This window comes from Mus pahari, chromosome 8, assembly GCF_900095145.1.
Source record: "Mus pahari chromosome 8, PAHARI_EIJ_v1.1, whole genome shotgun sequence".
Classification (NCBI taxonomy): domain Eukaryota; kingdom Metazoa; phylum Chordata; class Mammalia; order Rodentia; family Muridae; genus Mus; species Mus pahari.
The window spans coordinates 13202574-13228288 of record NC_034597.1 but is presented as its reverse complement, the minus strand read 5'-3'; the positions used below and the strand labels follow the sequence as shown (position 1 = coordinate 13228288).

The 25715-nt window shown below is 42.1% G+C and overlaps 1 protein-coding gene across 8 annotated transcripts in view; it reads right to left on the bottom strand.

Annotated features, from left to right (window-relative positions):
- Positions 1-25715, bottom strand: part of Kat6b (lysine acetyltransferase 6B) — a 172708-nt gene that overhangs the window by 56264 nt on the left and 90729 nt on the right. For all 8 annotated transcript variants that reach the window (XM_029541941.1, XM_021202960.2, XM_029541943.1 and 5 more), the window contains exon 3: positions 5658-5765. In XM_029541941.1, coding sequence (XP_029397801.1) covers positions 5658-5765 — 108 coding nt within the window. The remainder of the gene's footprint in view (positions 1-5657; positions 5766-25715) is intronic.

Sequence of the window (25715 nt, the reverse complement as noted above, 5' to 3'; positions counted from 1 at the left end):
AGAGAAACCCTGTCTCGAAAAACTAAAAACTACTAAATCTGTGGCATCAATAGAAAAATAACTAAGGGCCAGGCTGGTTATTTAGCTTTCAGTATGTGGAAGTACTCCCTCCAAATGACATTTAATTAGTATTAGAAATAGTAGAAAGAGACATGATTCCTACCCTTTCAGGTCACATGATGTAGCAGAAAGGTAAGTACTAATGCACTCTAGAAGCAGAGACAAAAGAACTGAATGTTCAAGACCAGCCTAGGATATACAGCAAAACCTTACTTGTGACAATGTGTGTCCACCACACACAAAGCCTTTAGTTCAATCCTCAGTACCACACATTAAAGGGCTATAGAAAACACCAGCCATACATTTTAACAAAGGAATCCCTTCCTGCCCTTGGAGCAAGTGCTACACTGTGGCACTCAGTGGGTTACAGACTAGGCATCCACTGCCCTAGTCTCCCAATAAATAGCATGTCTAACCCAAAGTCTGCACACTAACAGATCTATGCATCTCCATTCTGCATACACAGTTTTGCTGCGATAATAACCTAAAGTTCATCTTCACCGAACTTCTCATCAATTAATCCATGGCAGCCTAAGTTACCTTTGTTAAGTTTTAAATCTGATCATGGAATTTTTCTGTGGCTACCAAATTGACATAGGAAAAAAATGTAAATTTTCTCATACAGGTTACAAAACCCATCTAAATTGGACCCCTGTTAACTCTGCCCCAAATCATAATCCTTTGCGTTCTGCACGGATACCGACTGGTTCTTCTCTCCAAGTCCATGGAGTTCTTCTCCACCTCTGTGTACTCCACCTTCCTCAGCCTGCTCTCCTGGATCCATTTCATGGACCCCCACCACTCCTACTTTGGTTAAGAAGGCCCTTCTCAGCCAGGTGATGGTGGCACACACTTTTAATTCCAGTACACAGGAGGCAGAGACAAGTGGACTTGTGAGTTCAAGGCCAACCTGGTCTACAGACAGATCGAGTTCCAGGACAGGGTGGGTTACAGAGAGAAAGCCTGTCATGAACAAACAAATTAATAAAGAGCACTCTCTGTTCTCCAAGTCCAGGGGCCACACTGTGCACTGTTCTTGATCTTAACATCATCCCCAGGTAAACAGGCTTCTGATGCTGTGATGTTCAGCCTCACTTCAGGGCCAATGGAGCAATGGACTTAGCTGACCACGGACTAAAACCTTCCAAACTATGGTTCAAAATAGACTTGCCTTTCACTGTGATGACTCGGTGATACTGTGCTCCTTGAGGCCGGGGCTCTCCTTCCTCATCCACTCCTATTCACTCCTCCTCAGGCGAGGCTTTCATCCCTTGTCTTTCTATGTACTCCTCTTGGAATTCCTTCTGGTCATGGCCTCTGCTTTCCAACCCAATGATCCAATGTGTGTCTAGTCACTGTGAAACTAGATGACTACCCAACTGCTCCCTGAGGCATTCATACATAACAACTCTAAGAAACTAGTGCTAACTGCTCCCCACCTCAACTATACATACAGCCAAAGGCTGCACCTTTCCCTCCGGGCTCCCCCAGCACGTGTTTCTCTCAGGACTGACGCAGGGTGGGTTCCCCGGGCTCCCGAGGGAGGCTGACCTTCTACCTACAGATCCTGCTCATGTTCTGCAGAGAGCTTCTGTCCCTCTCCCAGCTGTGCCTCAGCAGCCTCTCTTCTGCCTCCTGTTTCAATGAGCTTCCACTTAGTACGATGCTGTAATTTTGAACTGTACACTTATCTTAGATTTGCTAATTTGAAAACACACATGCACACAACTCATCTGTAAGTAAGATTTAACCACCCAGCAATCTGAGCAGCAGACACAAAATTTCATTTGGCATAATATCTAATACTTATGTGAAGCTAATTAAAGATAATTTGGCCTTAATGAGGCAAGGAGAATAGAACAGTGTTAATTTCAAAGTAGGCCGACCCATGAAAGTCAAGTAAAATCACTCCCCAGTCTCAGCACTTCCTCAGACCTGAGGACTGTCTCAGTTCCCAGATTTATGAGTGGCTAGGACAATCTCTGTATGTGTGTCACGTGACTGACCATTTCACTACCCTCCTGCCAGCCCTGTAGATCCAGGGGACAGACTTACTATTTTTCATTGTACAGAATAAGAAAACTTCTGTTGCAGCTAGCAGGAAGGGGGGTGGGGCGTGGGGTTGGGGACACTACATTTGGGACAACTTTCTGCACCTCACTTCACATTTTTACTGCACGTGACCTTGAGCATTTTTTTTTTAAATGGGACTTTTAACAAGGAAAAAAACGTAGTTCTGATCATTTGTTATACAGTCGTCTTTAAAGCAGAGGAAGCCCAGTGATCTCACCTCATGGTGGAGGCAGAAGGAAACAGTTACACTCACGTCTGCGAAAGCTCAGCGCAGTACAATCGTCATCACAGAAATGGGGCTTCAGAGAGGTGACTAAGAGCGTCGAGCACATATGGGAAGCACATTGAATAATCATCATCTCCCTTATGGCTGCATCTGGACTTCCTTCTTCTGGTTATATTACTCATGGACATTTTTCTTTTTTAACAAAAATATCTTATGTTCAGAATCCCTTTGATCCTTACAAACAGTCCCAATTCCATCCTGCAGTTGACGGGTCCTTCTGTGTATGGGAAGGCAGCAGGCTCTACAAGGCCACCTGGAGGACCAACCTTTAGTTCCCCTGGAGCTGCAGGACTGGACTGTGCCAGCATGGCTCCCATCCTGACAAGGCACTGCAGAAGCATGTGTTCCATCATGGTCATCCTCATGAAAACCATAGTGTTAGAAACCACATGTACCCCAACGCCTTCTAATTAACCTCCTAATTACTTTGATGCTTCATTTTTAAAAAATATGATTTATTTTTATTTTGTGTGCATTGGTGTTTTGCCTGAAGTGACTGTCAGATAACCTGACACTGGAGTTATAGACAGTTACAAACTGCCATGTGGGTCCTAGGAATTGAACCCAGGTCCTCTGGAAGAGTGATCAGTGACCTTAACCCCTGAGCCATCTCTTCAGCCCCTTGATGCTTCATTTTTAAGAGGAAAAAAAAGAATATAGTTTTTTTTTTTTTTTTTTGGCTAATTGACCAGAGAGTGTACATGTCTACACAGTATTCCATAATTGGGATCTTCTCCCAGCCCCTGAAGTAGTCAAATCCAAGCTGATACACTCATAGGCGGTTAAGGAACTGACATAGCACTGCTCTACTTTAGAGCCCAGAGAGGCACCTTCAGGCATCCTCTGTGCTCTACAGATACACTATGCCCCAAGGCTTGCATTTCTGCCAGTAACAGAGGTAGATGTATGTGACTCCAGGACAGAGAACCTGACCCTTCTCTACTTGCTAGAAAAGAAAGGGTACTTTTGAGGGGCAGAAAGGACAACCCTGGGAAGTAAGGAAGTGGGAAGCTTCATAGAAAAGGCATTTCAGCCACTTTTGTGCAGAGGGGGCCAGACCTCCCTCTGCTGGGTCTTCAACCTGGGAAAACTGGGGGGGCTTGGTGGTATCATAAAGTCCAAGATCAACCTGGGTAGAATTACACCTTGATAGCCCGCTAGGAAGGCCTTGAAGTTAGGATAAAATCCCAGATTCTTAGCAACTCAGCAGGACTGGGTATGTCATCAGCAGGGAGGAATATACGAAGAGAATCTTTTTTCTCACATCTCAGTACTTGTGCAATCTGTCTACGTGCCCCATGAATAGATACTAAAACAAGATGGTAGAGGGCATTTTAACATACAGCTTAAAATTCACAGATAAACACCAGATGTCTGGACACCACAGTACGCGTCAGGCAGTGGCACAAAAAAATAATTCATTTGAAATGAGCCTTGTGAGAAGACCTACACAGTAAGTAGAGGCAGACTGATGAGCGAGGCACTGCCTGCCCAGGGGAGCAGGGGACCATAGGTTGAAACAAATTAACCCGAACACACAGACGATGTTTCTGTACTCTTCTGTCACTACCCAGGATACCATGGCCAAGTTAGAGAATGCTAATGCATCCGTAGAGCCCATCACCAAGACAGCAGAAGACACCTTTCAGGCAGTACTTGACATGTCAGATTGTGAGGCTCTTTCCAGCTAGTCAGGTCCTGGAGGCTGCTGACCACAAAAGGCCGGCCTATCAAGTTGAACCTCTGAATGACCAACTAAGAACCATTTCACAACATAATCATTCCTCAGTGTGGCATATTTCCTCTATCCAACTATCAAGCAGCTGTCCTACGTGGTGACAAAATTTTAAGTTACTCACAGCACTCAAGTGGGACAGCACAAATGTGTGGAAAACCATGAGAATGGGTGCCACTTCCAGTATTCTCAGGAGAGCCCATACAGACTATGAACTGGGCTGTGTAGTCCCTTTGAGTCTAGAGGTAAGCACCACCATTACTAATGAGGACAGCACCTTGTAGAATGATTAGGTGTCTAACTAGAAGCAAAGGTGTGGTGGCGCCTCTGTATAAGAGCATGCTGTAGGTTCCGCAGGGCTCTTTTTTTTTCCTTCCTTCTGTTGCTGGGATTGAGCTTAGGGTCTTAGGCAAGGCTTTACCACAGAAATAAAACTCCAGCTGTTAGCCATGAGTTTTAACTAACATTTTTTGAGGGGAAAAAAATATTTCAGTCTCTGGGAGAAAAACAGAAAACCAACACAGAAAGATTAACTCTTAAAACCTTGGGCTGGGGCTGTGACTCAACAGCAGTGTTTGCTTAGCATGGCTAAGGCCTTCAGTTTGATCCTCAAGGGGGAAAAACAACAAAACAACAACAAAAGTATTCACAGGGGAACCCAGTATTACCATTTCATATGCAGGAAAGTATGTGTGTGTGTGACCTGGGTGACTTTTACGTGCCGAATCAAAAAGAATAGCCAGTAAAAGAAAACCTTTAAAAACATAAAATTGGCATTTATATTTATGAATAAAACTGGAGGCATAATCTTAAAATCATATGGTAGGAAACAGCAGAGAAGACACACTATTCTTATGGTTCTTATGGTCTGTCCCTTTCCTTCAGTTAACATTGAGCCGGACTGAATTACTACATTTCACCAGTAGGTGTCGTAACCTGAAACAATCCAGACTTCACTGGAGTCTCTCTGAGACTGGGGAGAACAGAAGGGACACAGGGTTTAGCTTAAATCCTTTGCTATGAGCTAGGTGTGGCAATGGTTGGATTTGGGAAGGTGAGGCAGGAGACTGACTGAGATCAGGATTTAAGAGTTTGGTCCAATATACTGAGCATTTCAAAAGGCTCAGGATGGGGCAAGTAAAAGGGGTTTGATGCCAGCCTGGGCTACGTGGAGAGACAGTTCTAGAAACAGTCAAACAAACACAATCTCTACTGTGAATTTACTTACAGCACTTCAGTCTGACACTGAATTAGCCACACAGATATGAAACTGGAGCTTGGTTACAAATACTACTGAACAGAATCATATAAGCATGTAACATAGGCTGGTATTGATACATTCATATTTCACCCTTGACCTGTATAATGTTCTTACATTTCAAACCTATTCTATCACCAAACGATTCCTGTGAACAACATGCCCCGGGAGGTTTTGCTACAGATCAAGAGCATGAAGCTCTGACAGTGGACACCAGTGTAGAATGCACGCAAACCACACTCACCACTACTGCCACAATCTGCACAGGACAGGAGCTCTTCCGGTTTCTTTTCACGATTTGACTCTTTAGTCCCCAAACAGAAGCTACATATTGGAATGGGATCGGCACGGGGCTATGAGAAAGAGGAGAAAAAAAAACAAAACACAAAAACAAAACATAGTGTTAGCCTTCCTTTCAAATTTTAAAACAAATTATTAAATTCAAAACATCTATATATTTCTTAAGGAAACCCCAATAAATTAAACAATCAAAAAGAATTAACATTTTATAATAAAAATCATCATAAATTATGTGGTAGCAAAGCAGTATCTGAATACATTTAAATGTAGTCATTAGATCCAGAAGTAACTTTTATGAATTCAGTGAATCCTAAGACCTTTAAATATCACAGAGCCTTCAGAAGGAACATTAAGGATTCATCTGTGATCCCAAGTGTTCCCATAATCTGTATGTACAATAAACTGTTCATCTACTCAGCAATAAAGACTATGGATATCATCTAGTTAATTAGTGAGATTATTTAACTCAGCTTTATCGAGTGTTGTGATTATTCACCTATTAAATACCGGACATGAAATGCATGCTTCAGACAGCCCATGAACAGAGAACAAGCAGGAACTAAAATTCTGTTGGACTTGAGAAGATCAAAAGACTATTAACAAGGCCTCTCTGGCACTGAGGGCTTCAAAGGGAAACCAGGGCACACAGAGGAGATAAACCCTCCATCTCTGACACTCACACTTTGTAAAAGAAACAACAAAACATTTGTCTACCCCCTGGCACCCTTTAACTCTCTATGGCAATTGCTTTTAACAATGTGTAAATCTACATACATTCTGTGTCTCCCCTGTTGATTATTACTGCCAGCAGGGCAGACATTTCCATCCGTATGAATGCACTTCACTGTGCCTACAGATCTACATTATCTTGAACAGCCAAAACTGTATAAAAACTAAAATTTTATTGCACATTCCAAGCCTTCTCACATGTTGTCTGCTAGTTCTCTGAAGCCTTTATATGGAATATCATGAATCAAAAATTCAGGGCAAGAAAACATAATCACAAATGTTTTTATATGTAAATCACAAACAAGATTGTGTTAGATCTAATTCTCTAAGTCGACAGCAGCACAGAATAAACCTCATTTGGGCAACTATTCAATCCCAAATGCCTAATACATAGCCTGGTTCACAGTAGGCTCTCAAAATATGTTTACTGGTTGAATAAATAAGCAACTGCCAGTTAAAAAGAAAAATCAGCCACTTCTTTAAGATAACATTTTGGATGGTTATAATGATTCAACAAATGTCTTGGTTCCCTCTAACAACATGCCATGAAATTCAAGAATTCATCTTATGACCTAGCATTCACAAACAACAATTAATATGACTGTGACTTTCATCTTACAATATGAGTGTTCATTACCCTGCCCTTATTTTCAGCCTAATTTGTTCTATTAATATATGCACATGCTTTACTTTCTGAGGTGGCTTTACAAATGGATTTTTGTAGCTCTGTTAAAAAAGCAGTGTGAAATGTTCTGTACCAGAGAAACCAAGAGGACAAGCTACAACAAATTGGTCAGTGACTCCAGCCACAGTTTCTGAAATGCCAGATAATCAGCACTGCGTAATTATGGATCCATAGTTATTACTTGCAACTGCTCGGCTGCAGTACCTTGGGAACACTTTTGTTCCTTTAAATAGCAATTAAAAGAACAATCTGGTTTTAAAGTGACAACGTTCCCCTGATAGGTTCTGGCTAAAGCACGGTCTTTGTACTAATGGGATCCTTGCTTTCATTTGATAGAACAATGCTCAAGCCACTGCCACCACCCTAACAGTGATAAATAATTTACAAAATGTCACATATCATTCACGCAACGAAATAAATCCAAATCTGCAGCTCCATGTTTCCTTCCAGATGGATTTTTAGCTGAGAGAGAGCCACGGCCATCAGCCAGCATTCACGCTCATTTGCTGTTTGTAACTAAAGGTAACACAAAGGACAAAGGTTGCTAGTAGTTCATGGCCAGAAAGACTGATGTCCCACACGCTGCCCAATAATAGAAGCAGAGATGCTATCACTTCACACCACATTCAAGTGAACCCCACCATGCTGATGTATGCTCACAACCATTTATTTTAAGGATAACTATCTCACAATACTCTATAAAACCACTGCATAATACAGAAATGTCTGCCCTGCTGAATTATTGATAATTCAAAGCACTTTTTGCTAACCTCAGTGTAGCCAAGTCTAATTAACTTTAAAAAATTGTCACTTGTATGAAATGAAACTTGTACAGTAATGCATGTAAATGGGTCACAGAATTATTTTGATTCACTATTTTCAGATGACATATAAACTGGTGTTTTTGTTTGTTTGGTTTGGTTTGTTTGTTTTTTTTTTTTTTAAAATCCCTTAAAGTAAAATGGATTCTAGTCAGAATGAGGTCTGGTTAAATAGCAATTTGATTCCACACAAATCTATTAACGACAGATAAGTGGTATTTAAGAACTTTGAAAACAGAAGGTGATGATGGCGGCACACACCTATAACCCTACCACTTAAGACTCAGAGGCAGAAAGACTGAAATGACTTCAAAGTTAGCTTGATTTTTCAAGGCTAACCTGTGCTACACAGTAAAACACACTCAATAGTTCCCTTAAAAGAAAACCAAAACCAAATCCAAACCACCTAATTTTATTTGGAAATGATTAATTCCTTTCTTTGCTATCCAGGGCAGGGGTGGAGGGTGGATGGCAGCTGTCTTGGTGGGTAAAGTGGCTACACAAGCAGAACAACTTGAGTTCAGTCCTGGGAATCCACACGAATAGACAGAAAGGTTAAGTGACTCAAGTATTATTTTTTGACCTCTAGTGTGCATAAGCAATAATAATAAATAAATATTTGAAAGAAAAAAGCAAAAGAAATCTCATAAGGGCATTTAACTTGTTGGTCAAATTTTCTATGATGTCTGGTTCTGCTAAACTAATGTTAAACCTAAGAACAACATTCAGGGAGGGGTGATGGTAAGAAGTAATGAGCTGACTCTGTTCTGTAAGCCCCTTTCCTGCCTTGGCCAAGCAATGGTACCCAGGCAGCAGGGAAGCCCCTCCTACTACTACCTCAGTTACTCACCAAGCAGGTATGTGGCATTATCCCTGCTTTACCTGGGAACCTGAGGATCTGAGTGGTTAGGGAAATTCTGCAAACTTGCACGCGTTCCAGTGGAGTTCTGAATCACTCCAAGTCTGTGTCCCTAGGGCTCAGTGCTCAACCTCACATCTCCCTCCATGACTCTCTCAGAAAAACAGAGGACTGAAAATTATCTTTCTATCAGGAGCAACGTTATTTATTGATGTGTTTAGCACTTCTTCACTTTCTTCCCCCACCAATAGGATGTTTTGAAAGTACTTAAAAGGATGTCACCACACACACACACACACACACACACACACACACACACTCCACATCACTCTCTCCATTTCCTGCCATTTCCAACATTTTCAAGTCTAAGTATGGGAGTGGGGAGTATTCCACTCTCAAAAGAAGTCCATTGCAAAGTATTAAACAGATGGGTTATAAGCAGAGTACTACAACAATCTGATCACTGATTCACAGGAATGTTGAGGACAGACAACCACACTCATCTGAAGAGAAAGAATTTGGCACCACCATCACAGTAGACAAATGGTCCACTTTCTTCAAAACTAAATTAACAGGGGGCAGACAGAGCAGACGAGCAAGACTTGGAACTTAGAAGACAGAAAGAAAAACCAGGCAACTGTACTGTGTAAGTTCCTTACGTCAGACTGTCCTTAAACTCTGTATACAGCTCAGGTTGGCACCAAACTTACTACCCTCCTGCTTTGACCTCCTGAGTGCTAAATAGGTGCCACTGTTTGACCTTCTGCCTTTCTCTTGATCATGACTTTAACTGTAAAAATTGTTTTTAAAAGTTAGTTGAGTGTGGTGGTGCCTGATTTAATCCCAGCACTAAGGAATCATAGACAGTTGGATCTGTGAGTTCGAGGCCAGCCTGTTCCAACATATGAAGTTTCAGGACAGCAGGGAAGGAAGGTGTATACTCTAACTGTGGGAGGTGGCAAGCTGGGTATTTTCTTGCAGGTGCAAGGTTAGGTTCAGTGGCTCCTGGGCACAAAGCACAGACCAACAAAAGCAGAATAGAAAAAATGATACAGCCGTGCTCTCTAGCAAAGACTCACAATTGCTTTCCCTGTCGTTAACACACTTCTTGAGATTATGGTACAAAATAGTAACCTAAGGTTTAGGGAGACGGCTCAGTGGGTAAGCTGCTTGCTATGCACTTGTGAACACCCCAGTCTAAATCCCTAGGAGTCGTGTAAAACCAAGATGCTGTCAGTCCTTGCTAAGATGGGAGGTGGAATGAAGAGAATCCTTAAAAGCTTGCAGGCCACCTGGCCTGTCACTCACAGTTCATACATCAGAGAGAGCCTGTCTAGGGCTAGTGAACTAGCCCAGCAGGTAAAAGCACTCCATGCCAAGCTAACCTGAGTGCAGTACCAATGCCACATGGTAGACAGAGAACTGGCTGCTACAAGTTGGTCTCTGACTTCCACACACCCATCATGGCACACAACTGCACACATACACACACAGACACATAGACACACACACACACACACACACACCCCACAGAGTGATAATGAATGACTAACATCCAAGGCTGTCCTCTGACTACCACATGCAGCCTGTGGCATGTGCTCACTGCATGCATATGTACATATTCATATACACACAAAGATAAATACATACAGCCATATGCATAGCATAAATTTTATCAGTTTAACCAATTTTAAGGTACCTTCATTGGCAACAGTCATAATTTTGTGGAAACATCATTACATCTATTTGTATAATATTTTCCATCTTACCAAACTGATATTCTACACATACCAAACTTTGTTACATTCCTGTTTTTCTTTTCACTACTGTATTTTGTCTTTATTTCTAACTTTATTAATGCTTTACCCAATTTTCCTACATCACTTTATATCCTTACCTCTGCTACCCTCACAATCCCCTCCTCCACTCCCCAGGAGTCTCCCCTCCTGAGCACATCAAGTCCCTACAGGGCTAGGCACATCCTTTCCCACTGATGCCCAGTTAGAGGAACAGATTAAACAGACAGGCAACAGTTTTAGGGACAGCCCCTGCTCCAGTTGTCGGGGGACCCACATGAAGACCGAATTGCCAGCTACCAGTGTCCAGGCTAACTGGCTCTGCTGGTCTTCCTGTGGAGTTCCTGTCCCATTCAGTCAGGCCATATAGATGACCACTGAGGCCTTTCTCCACTGCATTTTGGGGGGAGGGGGGACTATCATACTCAAGGCATTTGAGCATCTTTGGAACCTCTGAGCTAAAAATAAAATAGCTCTCTTCTGAGGAAACGTTCTTTAAACCCAGGACCATGCATGTAAGAAGCGTTGTTACTCTTGTTAGTTTAAGGTACTGTACAAAAAGAAATCCAAGACTGTACACTAGAGCAGAGTCAGAGGTACCTGTGCTCACATCCTCTTCCTGACAATGACAAATATGGGTGTGTGTGTGTGTGTGTGTGTGTGCGTGTGAAGCTATTTCCACAGCCTATGTACAAAATCAGGATATATGTCAAGCGCTCTCTTTCTGTAAGCCGTGTGGATCTGAGCCTTCTCTGATGTCCTTTAAACTACTAGAAAACAATCTCGGCAGTCTGACTCTTACAGATGAACAGTCCCATACTCTGTGTGTATTTACTCAGTCTTGCATGACTGGAAAGACTGAGATTTCAATATGTTCCTTGAAGCTCTGAGTTTGTAAAAGTATACAATGTGTGCAGGTTGTCCAGTTCTAGGATGGCTCAAAAGTAAAAGGTGATTGAGTATGGAAGGTACTAAGTCTGACTTAAATACTGCCTTAATTATTGCCCAATTTACTCTGGTTATAAAGACTTAACAGCTTCAAGCCCTTTATCAATATTAGCACAAATCAATTGCTATGAGATTTTAATAATTATTTTAAATTATTCTAGGAAAGAATTTGATTCTCTCAGTCTCTGTGAAGAGTATTAATTTTACAGGACTTCTTTTAAAAGAATCACCTAAGCAGTGATCATGCGAACAAGGTAGGCAGCACCTCAGCTAAAACGCAAGGAGTTTTTAAAAGCTATTTAATAAAGGAAAACTCAGGAGAAAAAATACTAGCAGAAGAAAACAATATAAGGAATATATGACCCAACTTTTAAAATCTTAAATGAAAAACACTTAACCCAGGTACCTTTTCACAGCCACTAAGTGGAGAACAGTTTGTAATTGGAGAGTGTACTTAAGCCCAGATGATTCAACTGGTTCTCTAAATCTCACCCTGTTCATCCAAGACACTTCCATAATGCTTTATCTGGGCCCTTGCTCCAGCCGCGCTGATATCTGGAGTTGGGTCCTGCTTTACTGCTTACCATAAAGCTCTGATCATGTGTGCCTCTGGGCCTCAACCACGCTCAGTCTGTTTCCAGGGGAAAGTCAATGCCATGAAAATTATCATCCAAGGATTCTGGTCAGACAGCTCCGAGCCCTCCCTGACATGGTCTGTCCTGTGTGGCATATGGAGTTGGATTTAGGTGTCACAGTACCAGACGGCCTGCACTGACTGCCCATTTTCTCTAAAACTATTCACTGGCCTGGTCTAGAACCTTCCTCACCTTGCTTTACTGTACTGTTGAGCACTCAGCTCTAGGCAGTGACAGACTGATTTTGCTTCTATTCCTAAAGCTTAAGCTTCTTCATGAGGAAGACGCACTTGGTGGAACCCCGGCCACAGGGTGTTTGGTGAATCACTGAGTGAGTACATCTGTGAGATTGGGAACTGTTCCTTCTTCTCAGGATTCTGACCACCAGTGTCTGCTTCCAAATATATCTTTAATGACTACAAGCACTTCAAGTAAGGCAAGCAGCAGTGGTGAGGTGTGTTCATCACTTATTGAAGGTGTTTATTTATCATCACACATATAATAAATGATACTTATCTTTTATGTTTACCTGGGCATAATATACTTCCCTAGGCATAATCTGACAAGACAAGGCTTAAGGTTTTAAAGCCATCTGAAGAAAATGTACCCTCCTACCATCATGAATATTAACTTTTAGGGCTCACCCAATTAAAACTCTGTGCTGTTTTTATATTATGTCAATTTGGACTTGGGGGAGTACTGGGGAGACCCAGAGAGAATGGGTTAAATATGATCAAGATACGTTGCATACATGCAATGAAAAACATACAAAATAAATATGTATATAATGCACACACGCTATGGAGCCAGGTCTGATGGCCAGTCTCTGCAGTGGTGAAGCATCCCTCTCCAGCATGAGGGCCAGTAAGGAGAAAAGCCGAGCGCTGAGAGACAGCAGTGTCAGCAGCAGGCGGACCCTAGAATGCAATCCCTCCATCTTTTCTTGTTTTTTGCGATCACATGGCATATCTTAGGCTGGCCCACATCTCCTGATCCGCCTGCCTCTGAATCATATCAATCAATCAATCAATCTATTTATTTAGCGAGACAGGGTCTCACTGTGTAGACCAGGCTGGCATGGAACTCAGAGATAGGTCTGCCTCCACCTCCCAAGTACTGGGACTAAAGATGTACTCACTGGCTCAACCTATTTTAAAAGTACTTTATATACATATTTTAAACCACATTGGTTTAAATATATACATCGGTGCTTTGTGACAGATAATGTGTTACTGTCAAAACTTTATACCCGACAGTGCAGTGACAACACAGGTTGACAATGCGCCTCTTGTCAACTTACTAACATTTTTCTGCCACTTCAGTACTCTGTGTGACATTTATCTAATAAAGAACCAAGCTTCATTTCTTGTCTCTTAGCCACTTACTCAACTGATGTCTGTTGTAATAGATTGAGCCCAGTCCTGCACACTAGGGACTTACCTTTGAAGTAATATCCCTAAACACAGTCTTTGGGAACACACAAACTCTGAAAGTTGGGACTTCTTGTGATGACCTAAAACATCTTTCTGCTGAGCTGCTCCCACTGCCATGGGTCAGCCACTGTGGTCAGGGCAGCCACTGTGCAGCAAGCAGGTTTGGAGGCCAGCACCCATTAAAGCTGCAGGGTCTACTTCAAACCCTTCTGGGCAGAACAGAACTCTGTTCATAACACGCATGGTGCATTTTCTCGGTGTTCATATACCCTTTGTTAAAGTGCAAGTCTTTCCTCAAGATTCATGAATTTGGACCTGAATAGATGCTAAGTAATTTTTCCCGGGAGGTAATTGGAGACACACTCACTACAAGATGTTCCACGGGCAACAGTTTCATCTTAATTTTACTCTTGCTCTATGGATTTCCACTGTCTCACCTCTCTTGCTCATTATGCTTCTTGGTGGGTAATTGGTTCTGTGAGAGAGCAGTGTATCACCCCCGGCTCTGTGGATTGGCCTTCTTCATCACTCTGAGCACAAGGATTTATGGTTGGTAATGTACAGAGATCTTGAATATGATGGTTTTATTTTAGCTCCTTGTCACAGTGATGAGCATTCTCAGTATTTAAAAGAGGCAACAACAACAAACCCTAAGCCTAATAAAACAAGTGTTTGAAGTATTTCTGCATATATGCATAAAATATTATCCCTTTCCCCCTTCATTTAAAAGCAAACCCATATCAATGACCACAGACTACAGGGGGATGCTTTGGATCAAGGGAGCTTCAGAAGCAAGACACAATAGGAGCTCAGCCACAAAGGAGTGAGAAGTGAGGGGACAGTCTAAGACCATCAGCAGGCTTACCAACTGTGTGCAGCTAATTGAAATGCTCACACTGTATCCTGGAGTCTAGAACTTGTTCTAATTAGGCAGGTGTACCATTTATAAGCATGCTGATTAAGGAGAGTGATTCCACTGGAAGAAAACAAATCTAATCCTGCACACTGAGCTTAACAAAAACCCTTTCACTGTAAGATGAAGCCGACACATTTCAGAAAAATGACAACGAAATAATTAGTTTCCCCAGGGCCTTCAATTTCTTATCTGGACAGGGCCTTGGCTTTTAAGATTGCATCTGAACAGCTCTCTTCCACCCCTGCCATTAGAAACTGCAGATATTGCATTTATCTTCCTAAGAGGGATCAAAGTCTGATTCAACACAGCTGGAAATTCGACATACGGTTACAGGAAGACTGTTGAGGATTTACAAACTGTTCTCGTTGGCAGGCACATCACAACATTAGAACTATAAACTCCACATTTATATTAGCAATATAATTTGAGATTTAGAAAAAAAAAGTTCAAATAAACTTACAATGAAGTATCACAAATCTTTAGTTTTTGCTAAAAAATAAATAAACACACATCTCCCAAGTGATTGCCAGTCTTGCTGGTTAAAGAGATTGGCAAAAGCAAAATCCAGACCTTGAAACCATTGTTTCTTTAAGAAAACTGACAGGAGGTGGGGCCTGGTGACTCCCCCTGCCACCCCCACTTTAGGAGTACTGCCAAGAATCCGAGTCTAGACTGGTCTAAAGAGTGAGGGTCAATCTCAAGGCAAACAAAAACAGCCAACAAAGGAGAAGAAATCCTGTCCTAAAAGAGGGACTGGGGGGTGTCAGCAAAGCACTGTACAAGAATACATTTGATTTGCAGCCCCTCATAAAAATGAAGTGGGTTACGGTGGCCTTAGCTTGTAATCTTAGAGCTGGGGAGAGGGAGACAATTGTTGGAGTGTGCTGGTCAGCCAGTCTAGCCTAATTTGTAAGTGTCAAAGAGTCAAAGACTGTCTCAAAGGAAGTGGACAGCATTTCTGAGGATGACACCTGAGGTTATCCTCTAGCACATATGCGCATGCGAGAGCATGTGTGCGCACAAACACACACACACACACACACACACACCTCACTAAAAAAGATGGCATGAGGCAGGGGTCACAAAAAAGTAAACACTGGTACTGGGGCAGGGGAGATAAAAAAGTAAACAGTGGTACTAACTTTTGAAAACTTTTCCTAAGCAAGGCCAGTGCACAGTAGCAGTGGAGAAATAAAAGGACAGCCATACTGCACATCAGAAAGGTGTGCAATGGCTACTATGTTGTGGATGGAGTTGCCTACCAGCCAGAGAAAAGAATGGCTTCTGCATTTCCCACTTCAATGTAAGTATGGTCCTCAACCTTGCATAGTTGTACTCCGCTGCAAAGAAAAACGTGAGCCAACAGCTAGAGGTTGACACAGGCAATATAACTTATACCCAATAAATAATACCCAAAGCTGGAAACAGAATATAGAGGTGACACACTAGACATTCTCCTGTAACAACACCATCCTCAACAGTTCTTCACATTCAGAGACCTGGAGGCAGGGAGAGACAGTGCACTGCTTGGCGGATTACTGCGGATCCACAGTCACCTGGCACAGTGGAACTAACTGGCACTCTAAGGGTTTGTCCTCCCAGAAGAACTAAGAGTAGCATAATTCTATCACCACACAGATCTCAGTCACCCTCTGCACATACAAACCATCCACCAGACAGTGTTTCTAAGTCCCTGCCTATTCTGCTTTTGTTTTCCTTGTTTCCTCTGCCTTTTCAATTCCAGCACTCACAAGCAGGGAGACTAGAGTTGCTTGGATAATTACTACTCAAATGGCAAGAGCTCCGACCTTGTATGTGTGTGCAGCAGCTTCACCCCCTGAATCATTGTTGTGGTGTCAACTTCCAGATCCACTAATGCTTTGGGCCACACATTGTTCTGGGACCAAAGCATCACTGCCAGGAGTCAGAAGAGCCACACAAGCCCATCACCCTTCTTTATGAAGCTACAGCAGGGCTAGCTGTCATCCTCAGAAGTGTGTTCACTTCCCTTGAAACAGATTTTCATTGGTTTGGCGCTCAACAGTTAGACTAGACTGGCTGAGGAATAGATGGGCCACACAGGACAAGCTTCCCTGCCAGGTCAGGGATTTTCCAAGCTCAACTTCCTGGAGCATATACAAGGCCACCAAAACAATAGGAAGAAGAAATAAGTAAAATTTCTGATATTCTGTAGTAAGACCAATTCTTACTATACACTCCGCCTCCCCCAGGATTACAGCAGGACTACACTGCCCACCAGGGCACATAATTACTTTAAGTACCACAGCATGATTATGTCACTGGAACTTGGGATGTTCATACTGCTGCACACACAAAAGGTGCACTTTATATATGACAATAACATGTAGAACAAAGTTTTGTTTCAATGAAGGTTCATCACCCATCTCCCTTCAGGCTTCCTGCTTCTCACCCACATTCCTACTCCTCCTCCTCATTAACAGCCTCTACTTTCATCTCTATTATCATCTATTGATTTGGTACATTTTATATAATGGAGCCTGAGGTTCCTTTCCACTTCTATGTTTTTGAGATTCTTATAGACCATTGTTATTAGCATCCACAATTATTCCACCACTGAGTAGTGTTTATTGGTAAAGGTTACTGGAATCTTCCTTAATCTAAAGGCTGTGTTATCAGTCTCACAGAGGTGACTTTGTCATTCTAAAGTAGATTGGCATTTCTTTTTAGTTAACAATTAAAACAAAATTGTTAAAATTCCTCTTCCTCTTTCTCTTCCATTTTGTTGTTTTTTTGAGTCAGGGTCTCCCTGTGTAATCCTGGCTGCCATGAAACTCACTTTGTAGACCAGGCTGGCCTCAAACTGACAGAGTTCCACCTGCCTCTGCCTCCTAAATGCTAGGGAAAGGTGTGTGCCACCACAGCCTTGCCATCTTTCTGAGTTTTTTTTTTTTTTTAAAGATTTATTTATTTATTATATGTAAGTACACTGTAGCTGTCTTCAGACACTCCAGAAGAGGGAGTCAGATCTTGTTATGGATGGTTGTGAACCACCATGTGGTTGTTGGGATTTGAACTCCGGACCTTTAGAAGAGCAGTCGGGTGCTCTTACCCACAGAGCCATCTCACCAGCCCGAGATTATCAGCAGACAAGGTGTCATTATGTAGTTGAGACTGGCCTACAAACCATAATCCCCCTGCCTCGGTCTCCTGAGTGCTGAGATTACAGGCATGTCTATTTTTATACTAGTAGTTTTACAGTCATACAAAAATGCATTTTTTACAGATTATTCAATCTGCATCATGTGGAACTGCTAAATTAACAGGATAAAGGTTTAACATACCAGAAATGTCTTACTAGGGTTGAGAAAGTGGAAGAAATGGAAGGAGATATTTCATACAAGGAAGTACAGTATATTATCTCAGAAACCTAACAGTAGAGATGCCATGAGATTAGGAATAATGAAGGGGGCGTGGGTTCTCTGCACACTCAGTTCAGACCCGATGTAGGTGGTTGACTAGAGGTGTGGACACCAAGAACCAACTGCACTGTTAGAAATGAATGCCCTGGTTTCTGAGGTTGACACCATAGGAGGCATCTTTAAAGGCTTTCTTGGCTGGCCGTTGGAAAGTCCAGTAAAGCAAACCAATAGAGCAGTGTAGGCGTTCAGTTAAGGTCAAGGTCGGGGCTGGGACATGCCGGTTCTGACAATCCACCCTTGCAGACCTGGACAGGCCGTGGTCTGGGAAGCTATAAGGATGATCATCAGGATGTTTTGAGCCTCTTGGCTTTATTTGTTAACTAAGGTGTGACAGAGTGGAACTGATTGCTTTTGAAGTTATGCTAAGGCTGACCTTGGTTACAATATGAATTCCAGCACACTTGGCTTGGAAGCAACGTTTTCAGCTTTTTCAGAGACCAAGCTAAACATACATTTCTCAGTCAAAAGGCCCTGTAGGTAATCCGATCTGAGCAGGGGTACTTTAACCCTCGGCCAAATAAAAAGCATGATTGCCTTTTTCCACACACAGCCTAGGCTAGGCCAATTACTCATGAATATAACTTTTCAGACATTACATAATTTCACATAGACTTGCTTCTGGTGCCTGCCAAAGAAAACAGCCATTTGCATCAGGAGGAATAAATCTACACTTGATGAGAGATGAAAGTTACAAACATGAGACAGCAAAACTCTGCCCTCCTTTTTCATGCCACCCTCCTGTATGATGTTACTAATAATTTTAATTTTTAAAAACCAACATTAGTGAGACAGAATGGCATGAGCTGTAAAATCACATGAGCCAAGAGAAAATGAGGTAAATCCAAATGTTTATGCCCCAAGAAGGGTGGCAGCCTTGAAGACATGACCAATGACAGGAGGAAGCAGAAAAATCAAGTCATACTTAATCACAGGACACAGGAGCTCTCAAGTGCCGCCCTCTCCCTCCCTCTCTAGGCACTGATGTACAAAACCACAGTCCTATTTTTTTTTAAGGTTCTTTTTAACGTGGGGGATTTTTCATATAGCTCAGGCTGGTCTCAAACTCGACACACTGCCAAAACTGTTTTGAAGTCTAGATCCTCCTGTCTCCATCTCCTCCTATCTCCACCCTACAAGGGCTAGATAGAATTAGGGTATGCACCTTCATCCCCAGGTTATTTATTACTGTTTTTAAAAGATTCCGCCCTCCTAATCTAAAACTCACTTGTTGAGGCCAAAAACTGACTTGACAGCTAAGAGCACACATTCCCCTTACAACAGACTTGTGCTTGGTTCCCAGCACTCAGGTTTGTTGGCTTACAACCAACCACCTATAACCAGCTCCAGGGGAATCTGCTGCCCTCTTCTGGACACTGTGGGTACTGAGAAGCACATGTGGGCATGTACTCACACATTTATATACATAAACAAAAATAAACCTTAGTATTTTTTTAAAAAATAAAATGCTTAGCTGCTATATCCCTGGTAAATGAGAAGTAATTTATTTGAAATTAATTCAACAATATCCACATTTAATATTTTCAAATACAAGTAACAAACACTGTTATATTATTTTAACAATGAACTAGTTGGCTTAGATTGCCATCTGCAAGAACAAGCAACAGAATACTTATACGTCATAAAAATAAGAAAACAAATGCAATAAGCCATTTCAATTAATAACTGAAGCTATAGGATTCCACAAGGATATGTATAAACATCTTGTTTACAGCCCCATTCCACAGTCATTTTTAGGGTGTCCTTTTAATAACAGATTTCTCTTCAACTTACTTGAAACTGGCTGTATGAATGGCTGCTTTTGAAATTTCCCCAAGGAAAATATATTACCACTACCACCCAAAAGCATGCAAGTGCCCCTGCACTTGCATACAGCAATCTTGTATTTTTCAAAAGATCAGACCACGGATACTAGACTCGAGTAGTGGGCAAAAACAAGTGCCTCACTACTTTTGGGCAAACACTAGCCTCAATGCCAAGTGTTCAAATTTATTTTTGTGTTTCATATTTGAATATATGGTTTTTTCATTTTCTAAAAAGAGGTGTATTATATAATTCTGGATGATAACCACAGAAGGTTGTGTATACATATATATGTAACTTATATGCATATATATTAAGAATAATGGGGGGCTTGCTTTGCTCTCTTTCCCAATAATAATAATAATAATGATAAGTAATGTTTATTGCATGTCCATCCTGTGGCATTAGAAGGTTAAATTATTTCAAAACTTCAACAGTGATGGATGTTGCCATAGCCTTAGTCTTTCTGAAGAGAGCCTGGGCACAGGAGGGTGAAGCAGTGGGCCCTCGGGCATGGAGGATCCAGAAGAGGTCTAGGGGATGTGTTGCATCTAGTTGGCCAACAACAATCATCCCGGAAGTGGAAAGACACTTATCAGGGGAAGAAACTAAAGGTGTGGAAGAGGTCATCTATTCTCTTCTTAATATAGTAGACAGGGCTTAAGAAAATTAAGGTGTATTGGGAAGGCTCAGAATCTAGCTAGAGAGGGAGAAGGTGGAAATGAGAGGTGCCAGGGTGGCTGCTGACAACCTCACACACAGGCAGACAGGGAGATGAGGAACAGCAACTACTCGGAGAGCAAGAAAGGGAGAGTTCAGGCAGGCAGTTCTAGAAGCTTAAAGAAGGCAGGTGACAGGCAAAGCTGGGAGGCCTGCTCCCAGAAGCTACAGAGCCTGGGAACTTCTAGGATTCCTAGAGAGTGATATTATCCAGAGAAAGTCTGCCTGGTCACTTAGAGGGGTATTCTACAGTGTTCAGAAAAAGTCCCCTGGTAGGAAGCTTGCTTGCTTCTCCCTCGGTGCAGAGAATTGCTCAGTAATTGCTGGTCATGATCACCACAGAGACTGTGGACATTTTAACACTGTGGGGATCTAGGTTTTGAAATTTTTATTAGTATTTAGATAGGCTCTAAGCAAAGTTCTCTACCCATGTCATCAGAATAAAGATGATAATTTTCCAAAGAAATCCTGTTTTTATCTCCACTAAGCCAGTTTTCTTCTATTAGGATGTACATGTAAATAATTGATGGTTAACCTAGAATGGTTAACACATGAATTGTCCTAAAGACATAGCTAGTTTTCTTAACAGTGCAGATCATAGAAATTCCTAACAGCTTTTCTCATGTAGAAAAAGGAATAATATACTGAGATTCATAGGTAAGACCGACTTTAACAGTTTATTGATTTAGCTTTAGGAGCATTTCACAACAGAGTCCTTTTTAACTGCATACAGCCAGGGCATGTGTCTAATCAATACTGAACATCTACCTTGCAGTTGGGGTTCATGAATTAATCAACATCTGCTCAAACTCAAAACCATCAGGCAAAATCCAACAGTGACCTACATCTCTGAACACTGTGAAACCAATGAAACAATGTTATCACCTGTAACAAGAAAGCCCAATTCGCCCTCAAGGGCTAAACCTGAGAGTACCTGGATGTCTCTCCACATGAGTTGTTTATGTCATGCCATCTCTTTCTAGAAAGGACCATAAGCTAGCACTAGGGTCCTTCCAAATGGTCTATCCTGTGTGGCTGAATATAGCCTTATCCTGTAATGATATAAACCAAGGGATTACAGCAAACGTGGAGTGCAAGGATAACATGGCTTTCTAACCTCTATTCAAAAGTCAAATGACTGGGTCCACTAACCATTCCCACTTCCTCAAGAAAAAAATGGTGGGTAAACAGAAATCTGTCCACGAGAGCTGCAGACTGTATAAGAAGGTTGTGGTTCTAGTTATGGTCACTTGATGGTGATTACAGACACTTTGAGAAGAGCCTCCTTGTTCTCCATGGTGTGAGCAACTCACTGACTCTGGCCATGAAGCCAGCAGTCAAGTGGCAGTGGCGTGGGTCCAGCGGTTCCTAGAGGAGAACAGATGGACAGCCATCCTAAAAAAAGAGTTCCCTGATGTCACCCAGCAATGAGATGTGAGGGCTCAAAAGATGCACCACCCTCGCTCAGGTGGGGCGTGTGAAAAGATGTTCCTATGCTCCCTCGTTCTCTCTCACTTTTCAATAAGGTCTGCCGGAGGCTCCCCATCCACTCTATTGAAAGGCTATGTTAAAAATACACTTGTGTTGGTTAAAGGAAAGCTCCACAGTCTGGTAAAGGAATGAAAAGGCACAGAATCTAGAACCAGACTCACTGGCTGGATTCAAGGATTTGACTACTTTAACTTTTTGCTTCTATGTCTCACTTCCCGAGGCACAGCTTCTCCTGGTGTTCCTGTTGGTCCCTCCTGCTGACTCAAACTTAAGCCTGGATGTCTCTGCTAGGTCATGTCACTGCTATTGCTAACCTGACTCTACTGACCTGGACTGCTGGTGTATCTGTGAGGTGTCTGCGAGTGGATGGAGCTGCCGCCGCCTGCTAAACTGTGAAGTGAACTGCCAATCTCCAAACACAGACAAAAATTGCTCCAAAGAACCTTTCTAAATAGGTCCACTTTCCCATATCCTTTCTTTTTCACTACCTCTGGTGGGTGGTGGACTACAATGGTGATTAAAGTGTTTAGGAACCATCACTAAAAATAGGATTTGAAAAAAGTTACACACCACAAAGAAGAGTGAGTATCACTTACAGGTGCTTATCTTTTTGACTGAATAGGTTAACATGCAGGTAAGAATTAAGCCAAGGATGTATGAATAGTAAGATTTTATTTAGTGTGAATTCTTTAGGATACATTGCTTACAGAATATGTGTTTAAAAAAATAGCAACTTACAATGGGCCATACTTATTTCCTTTAAATTACCTACAGCGCCAGGCATGGTTGCTCACGCCTTTAATCCCAGCACTTGGGAGGCAGAGGCCAGTGGATTTGAGTTCAAGGCCAGCCTGGTCCACCAAGTGAGTTCCAGGATAGCCAGGGCTACACAGAGAAACCCCTGTCTTGAAAAACTTAAAAAAAAAAAAAAACTTACCTATAGCATGTTTGGTATTGTTTGAGACAGGGTTCTCTACATAGCTCAAGCTGCCCTGGAACTTACAATGTAGACCAAGCTGGCTCAAATTCACTTGCCTAGCTAAGGCAGGGATGAAGGCATTGGACCACTATGCCCAGTCTGCACCGCAGGTTATTAACCACAATTGCAAACAATTCCCTCCACTGAGAGTCCCCTGGTTTTGTTGTAACATGACCACATCACAGGTAATTAGACAGTGGCACCAACTGGGACCATGTTAGAGTGTATCCTATATATTATGATACATACCCTGGCAGCATCAGGACCATGTTAGAATGTATCCTATACATGATCATATATACCCTGGCAACATTCAGTCAATAATACTGTCACTCATGTATTTTTAAATACTTCATATTAACTGAAAAATGTTTATCATAACATTTCACTGTATAGAAAAGCATATGCAAGCTAATGTGGAAACAGAATATTTTCAAAACAGAGTGTGTCTTGGGAGGCAGAGGTAGGCGGATTTCTGAGTTCGGGGCCAGCCTGGTCTACAGAGTGAGTTTCAGGACAGCCAGGGCTATAAAGAGAAACCCTGTCTCGAAAAAAAACAAAACCAACCAACCAAACAAACAAACAAAAGAGTGTGTCTGGAAACATTAGCTAGAGCACAGGCAGACCAGATATATAAGATGTGTGTGTGTACACATTAGCCACAACACAGGAAGACCAGATATATAAATAAGTTCTTTGCAGATACATAAAGTAGATCAGATATTTTGGTTGGAAAACTAAAGTAAAGCCCCAGCATAAGTAGAAGAAACTAATTTCATTCAAGAAAAATGGCTACTTTCTTATTTATGAATAGGAAAACACTCTCTGGTAAAACAAGGCATACTGGCATGAAAGATGTAAGTGCTGAGGCCCAAGCCACTCCCTCTGAGTATTTGCAACATTTCCTAGGCTAGAGCCCAGAAAGCTCTGCAAATCTTTATGTGATTAATGATCCACTAAACAATTCCAGACAAGAAAGAGTCTGAGCATCAGCTCTAAGTTCCACCTCTTACAGCAGTGAGAAATACTCAATTCGGGAAAACAAAAGTTCTTGGCTACAAGTTCGCTCACCATCTTGTACTTATCAAAGTCATCCCACAGACATGAATCCGGGGTTATCTTATTATTGTCTAAAGGCTGAAGAATGTACATGTCATAAATATTTACTGGCTTGATATCTTAATTTTTCAGGAAATGGTTATAAAACTTTTAATGTTTTACCAGCCATGTAAAACGAAATCCCTTTTCTCAAAAAGTTATAGTCATACAGCAAATGATATAAGTGAGCAAAGAATTTTAAGGTGCAGAACTGGGCAGGTAGCACACACCTTTAATTCTGCAAGTTGGCAGGCAGAGGCAGTAGGATATATGTGAGTTCCAGACCAGCCTGATCTACATCTAGTGATCTAGTGAGCTCCAGGGACAGCCAGGGATACACAGAGAGACTATCTCTAAAAACAAAACAGCTATAAAAATTAATCTTTAGGAACAACAACAACAAATAAACAATCAGAGCCAGGTGTGACCCACCATACCACACCTGTAATTCCAATATTTGGAAGGCTACAGCAAGGTTGCCCTGGGCTCCATGTTATGTTTTAGGGCAGCCTGAACTACAGGGAAGAGCACATATCTCGAGATCAACAAACCAAAGCCTTCGATTACCATCTAAAATAACCCTGGGCAGCAAGATGCACTGGACTGCCGTGCCTGGTGACTGGCGGTTGATTCCTGGGACCCATATGGTAGAAGGAAAAAAACACACTACCCCAAGTTCTGTTCAAGACTTTACACTCGGGACCAGCAAGCAAACACACACACACACACACACACACACACACACACACAGCCAGCACCAAATCAACATAAGGATAAAGTGCTTCCCAACCATGTGAGGCTTCTCTCCCTGCTCCCACCAACAGCCCGCCCACCGCTGCTTTGCTACATGCCGAGACATAGTCAGAAGAGATTTTATAAATTATCTGAGGTTTTCTATCTTCTCCCCATCCCTTTCCTCCTCCTACTCCTCCTTCTCCCCAACTCCTCTCTATTCTTTAGAGGTTTCTGATTTTCCCAGTCTGTGAGGGGAGGCCTCTAGCTGAGCTGTGGCAATCCCTAGTTGGGTTGTCTGAATTGCTCTTTCCAGGCGAGGTTTCCTACAGCAACACAAAAAGGCAAGTCTTACTCCACAGGGATCTGCTTGAGCTGGTCCTCCACCAGCTGACAGCTAAGAGTCCTAATTTATTGGCAGCCTTTACTATGGAGTGGGAGAGTAAGTTTATCAAGCACCTGTTCTTGGGTCAACATGTTAATTACCAGAGAACTTCCATTTGGGGGAAGGTATTCACAACAGTGCAGCAACAGTAGCATAGAGCTGACTGTCATGACACTGCTGCCTTGCACTTAATGAATATACTTCAGTCTTACCTTAGCTGATCCTGAGATAAATATTGCAAAATGAAGAAACTGGATACAGAACTAACTTGACTAAAAGTCACTGGCTCCTGGGAGTGCCTCTGGTGTCTACTGAGCAAGAAGCTAAACAATGATTCATTCAGTGAAGAAACACTGTCCCATTCCACAAGCTCTATGTATATAGCATGTTCTGTGCCCCAGTGAGAATAGTAATAATACAATGGCACGCTGGGCAGGTCTTAAAAGGTGGACACACATTACTCAGAAAGCACATGAACAGTGGAACAGAAAGAG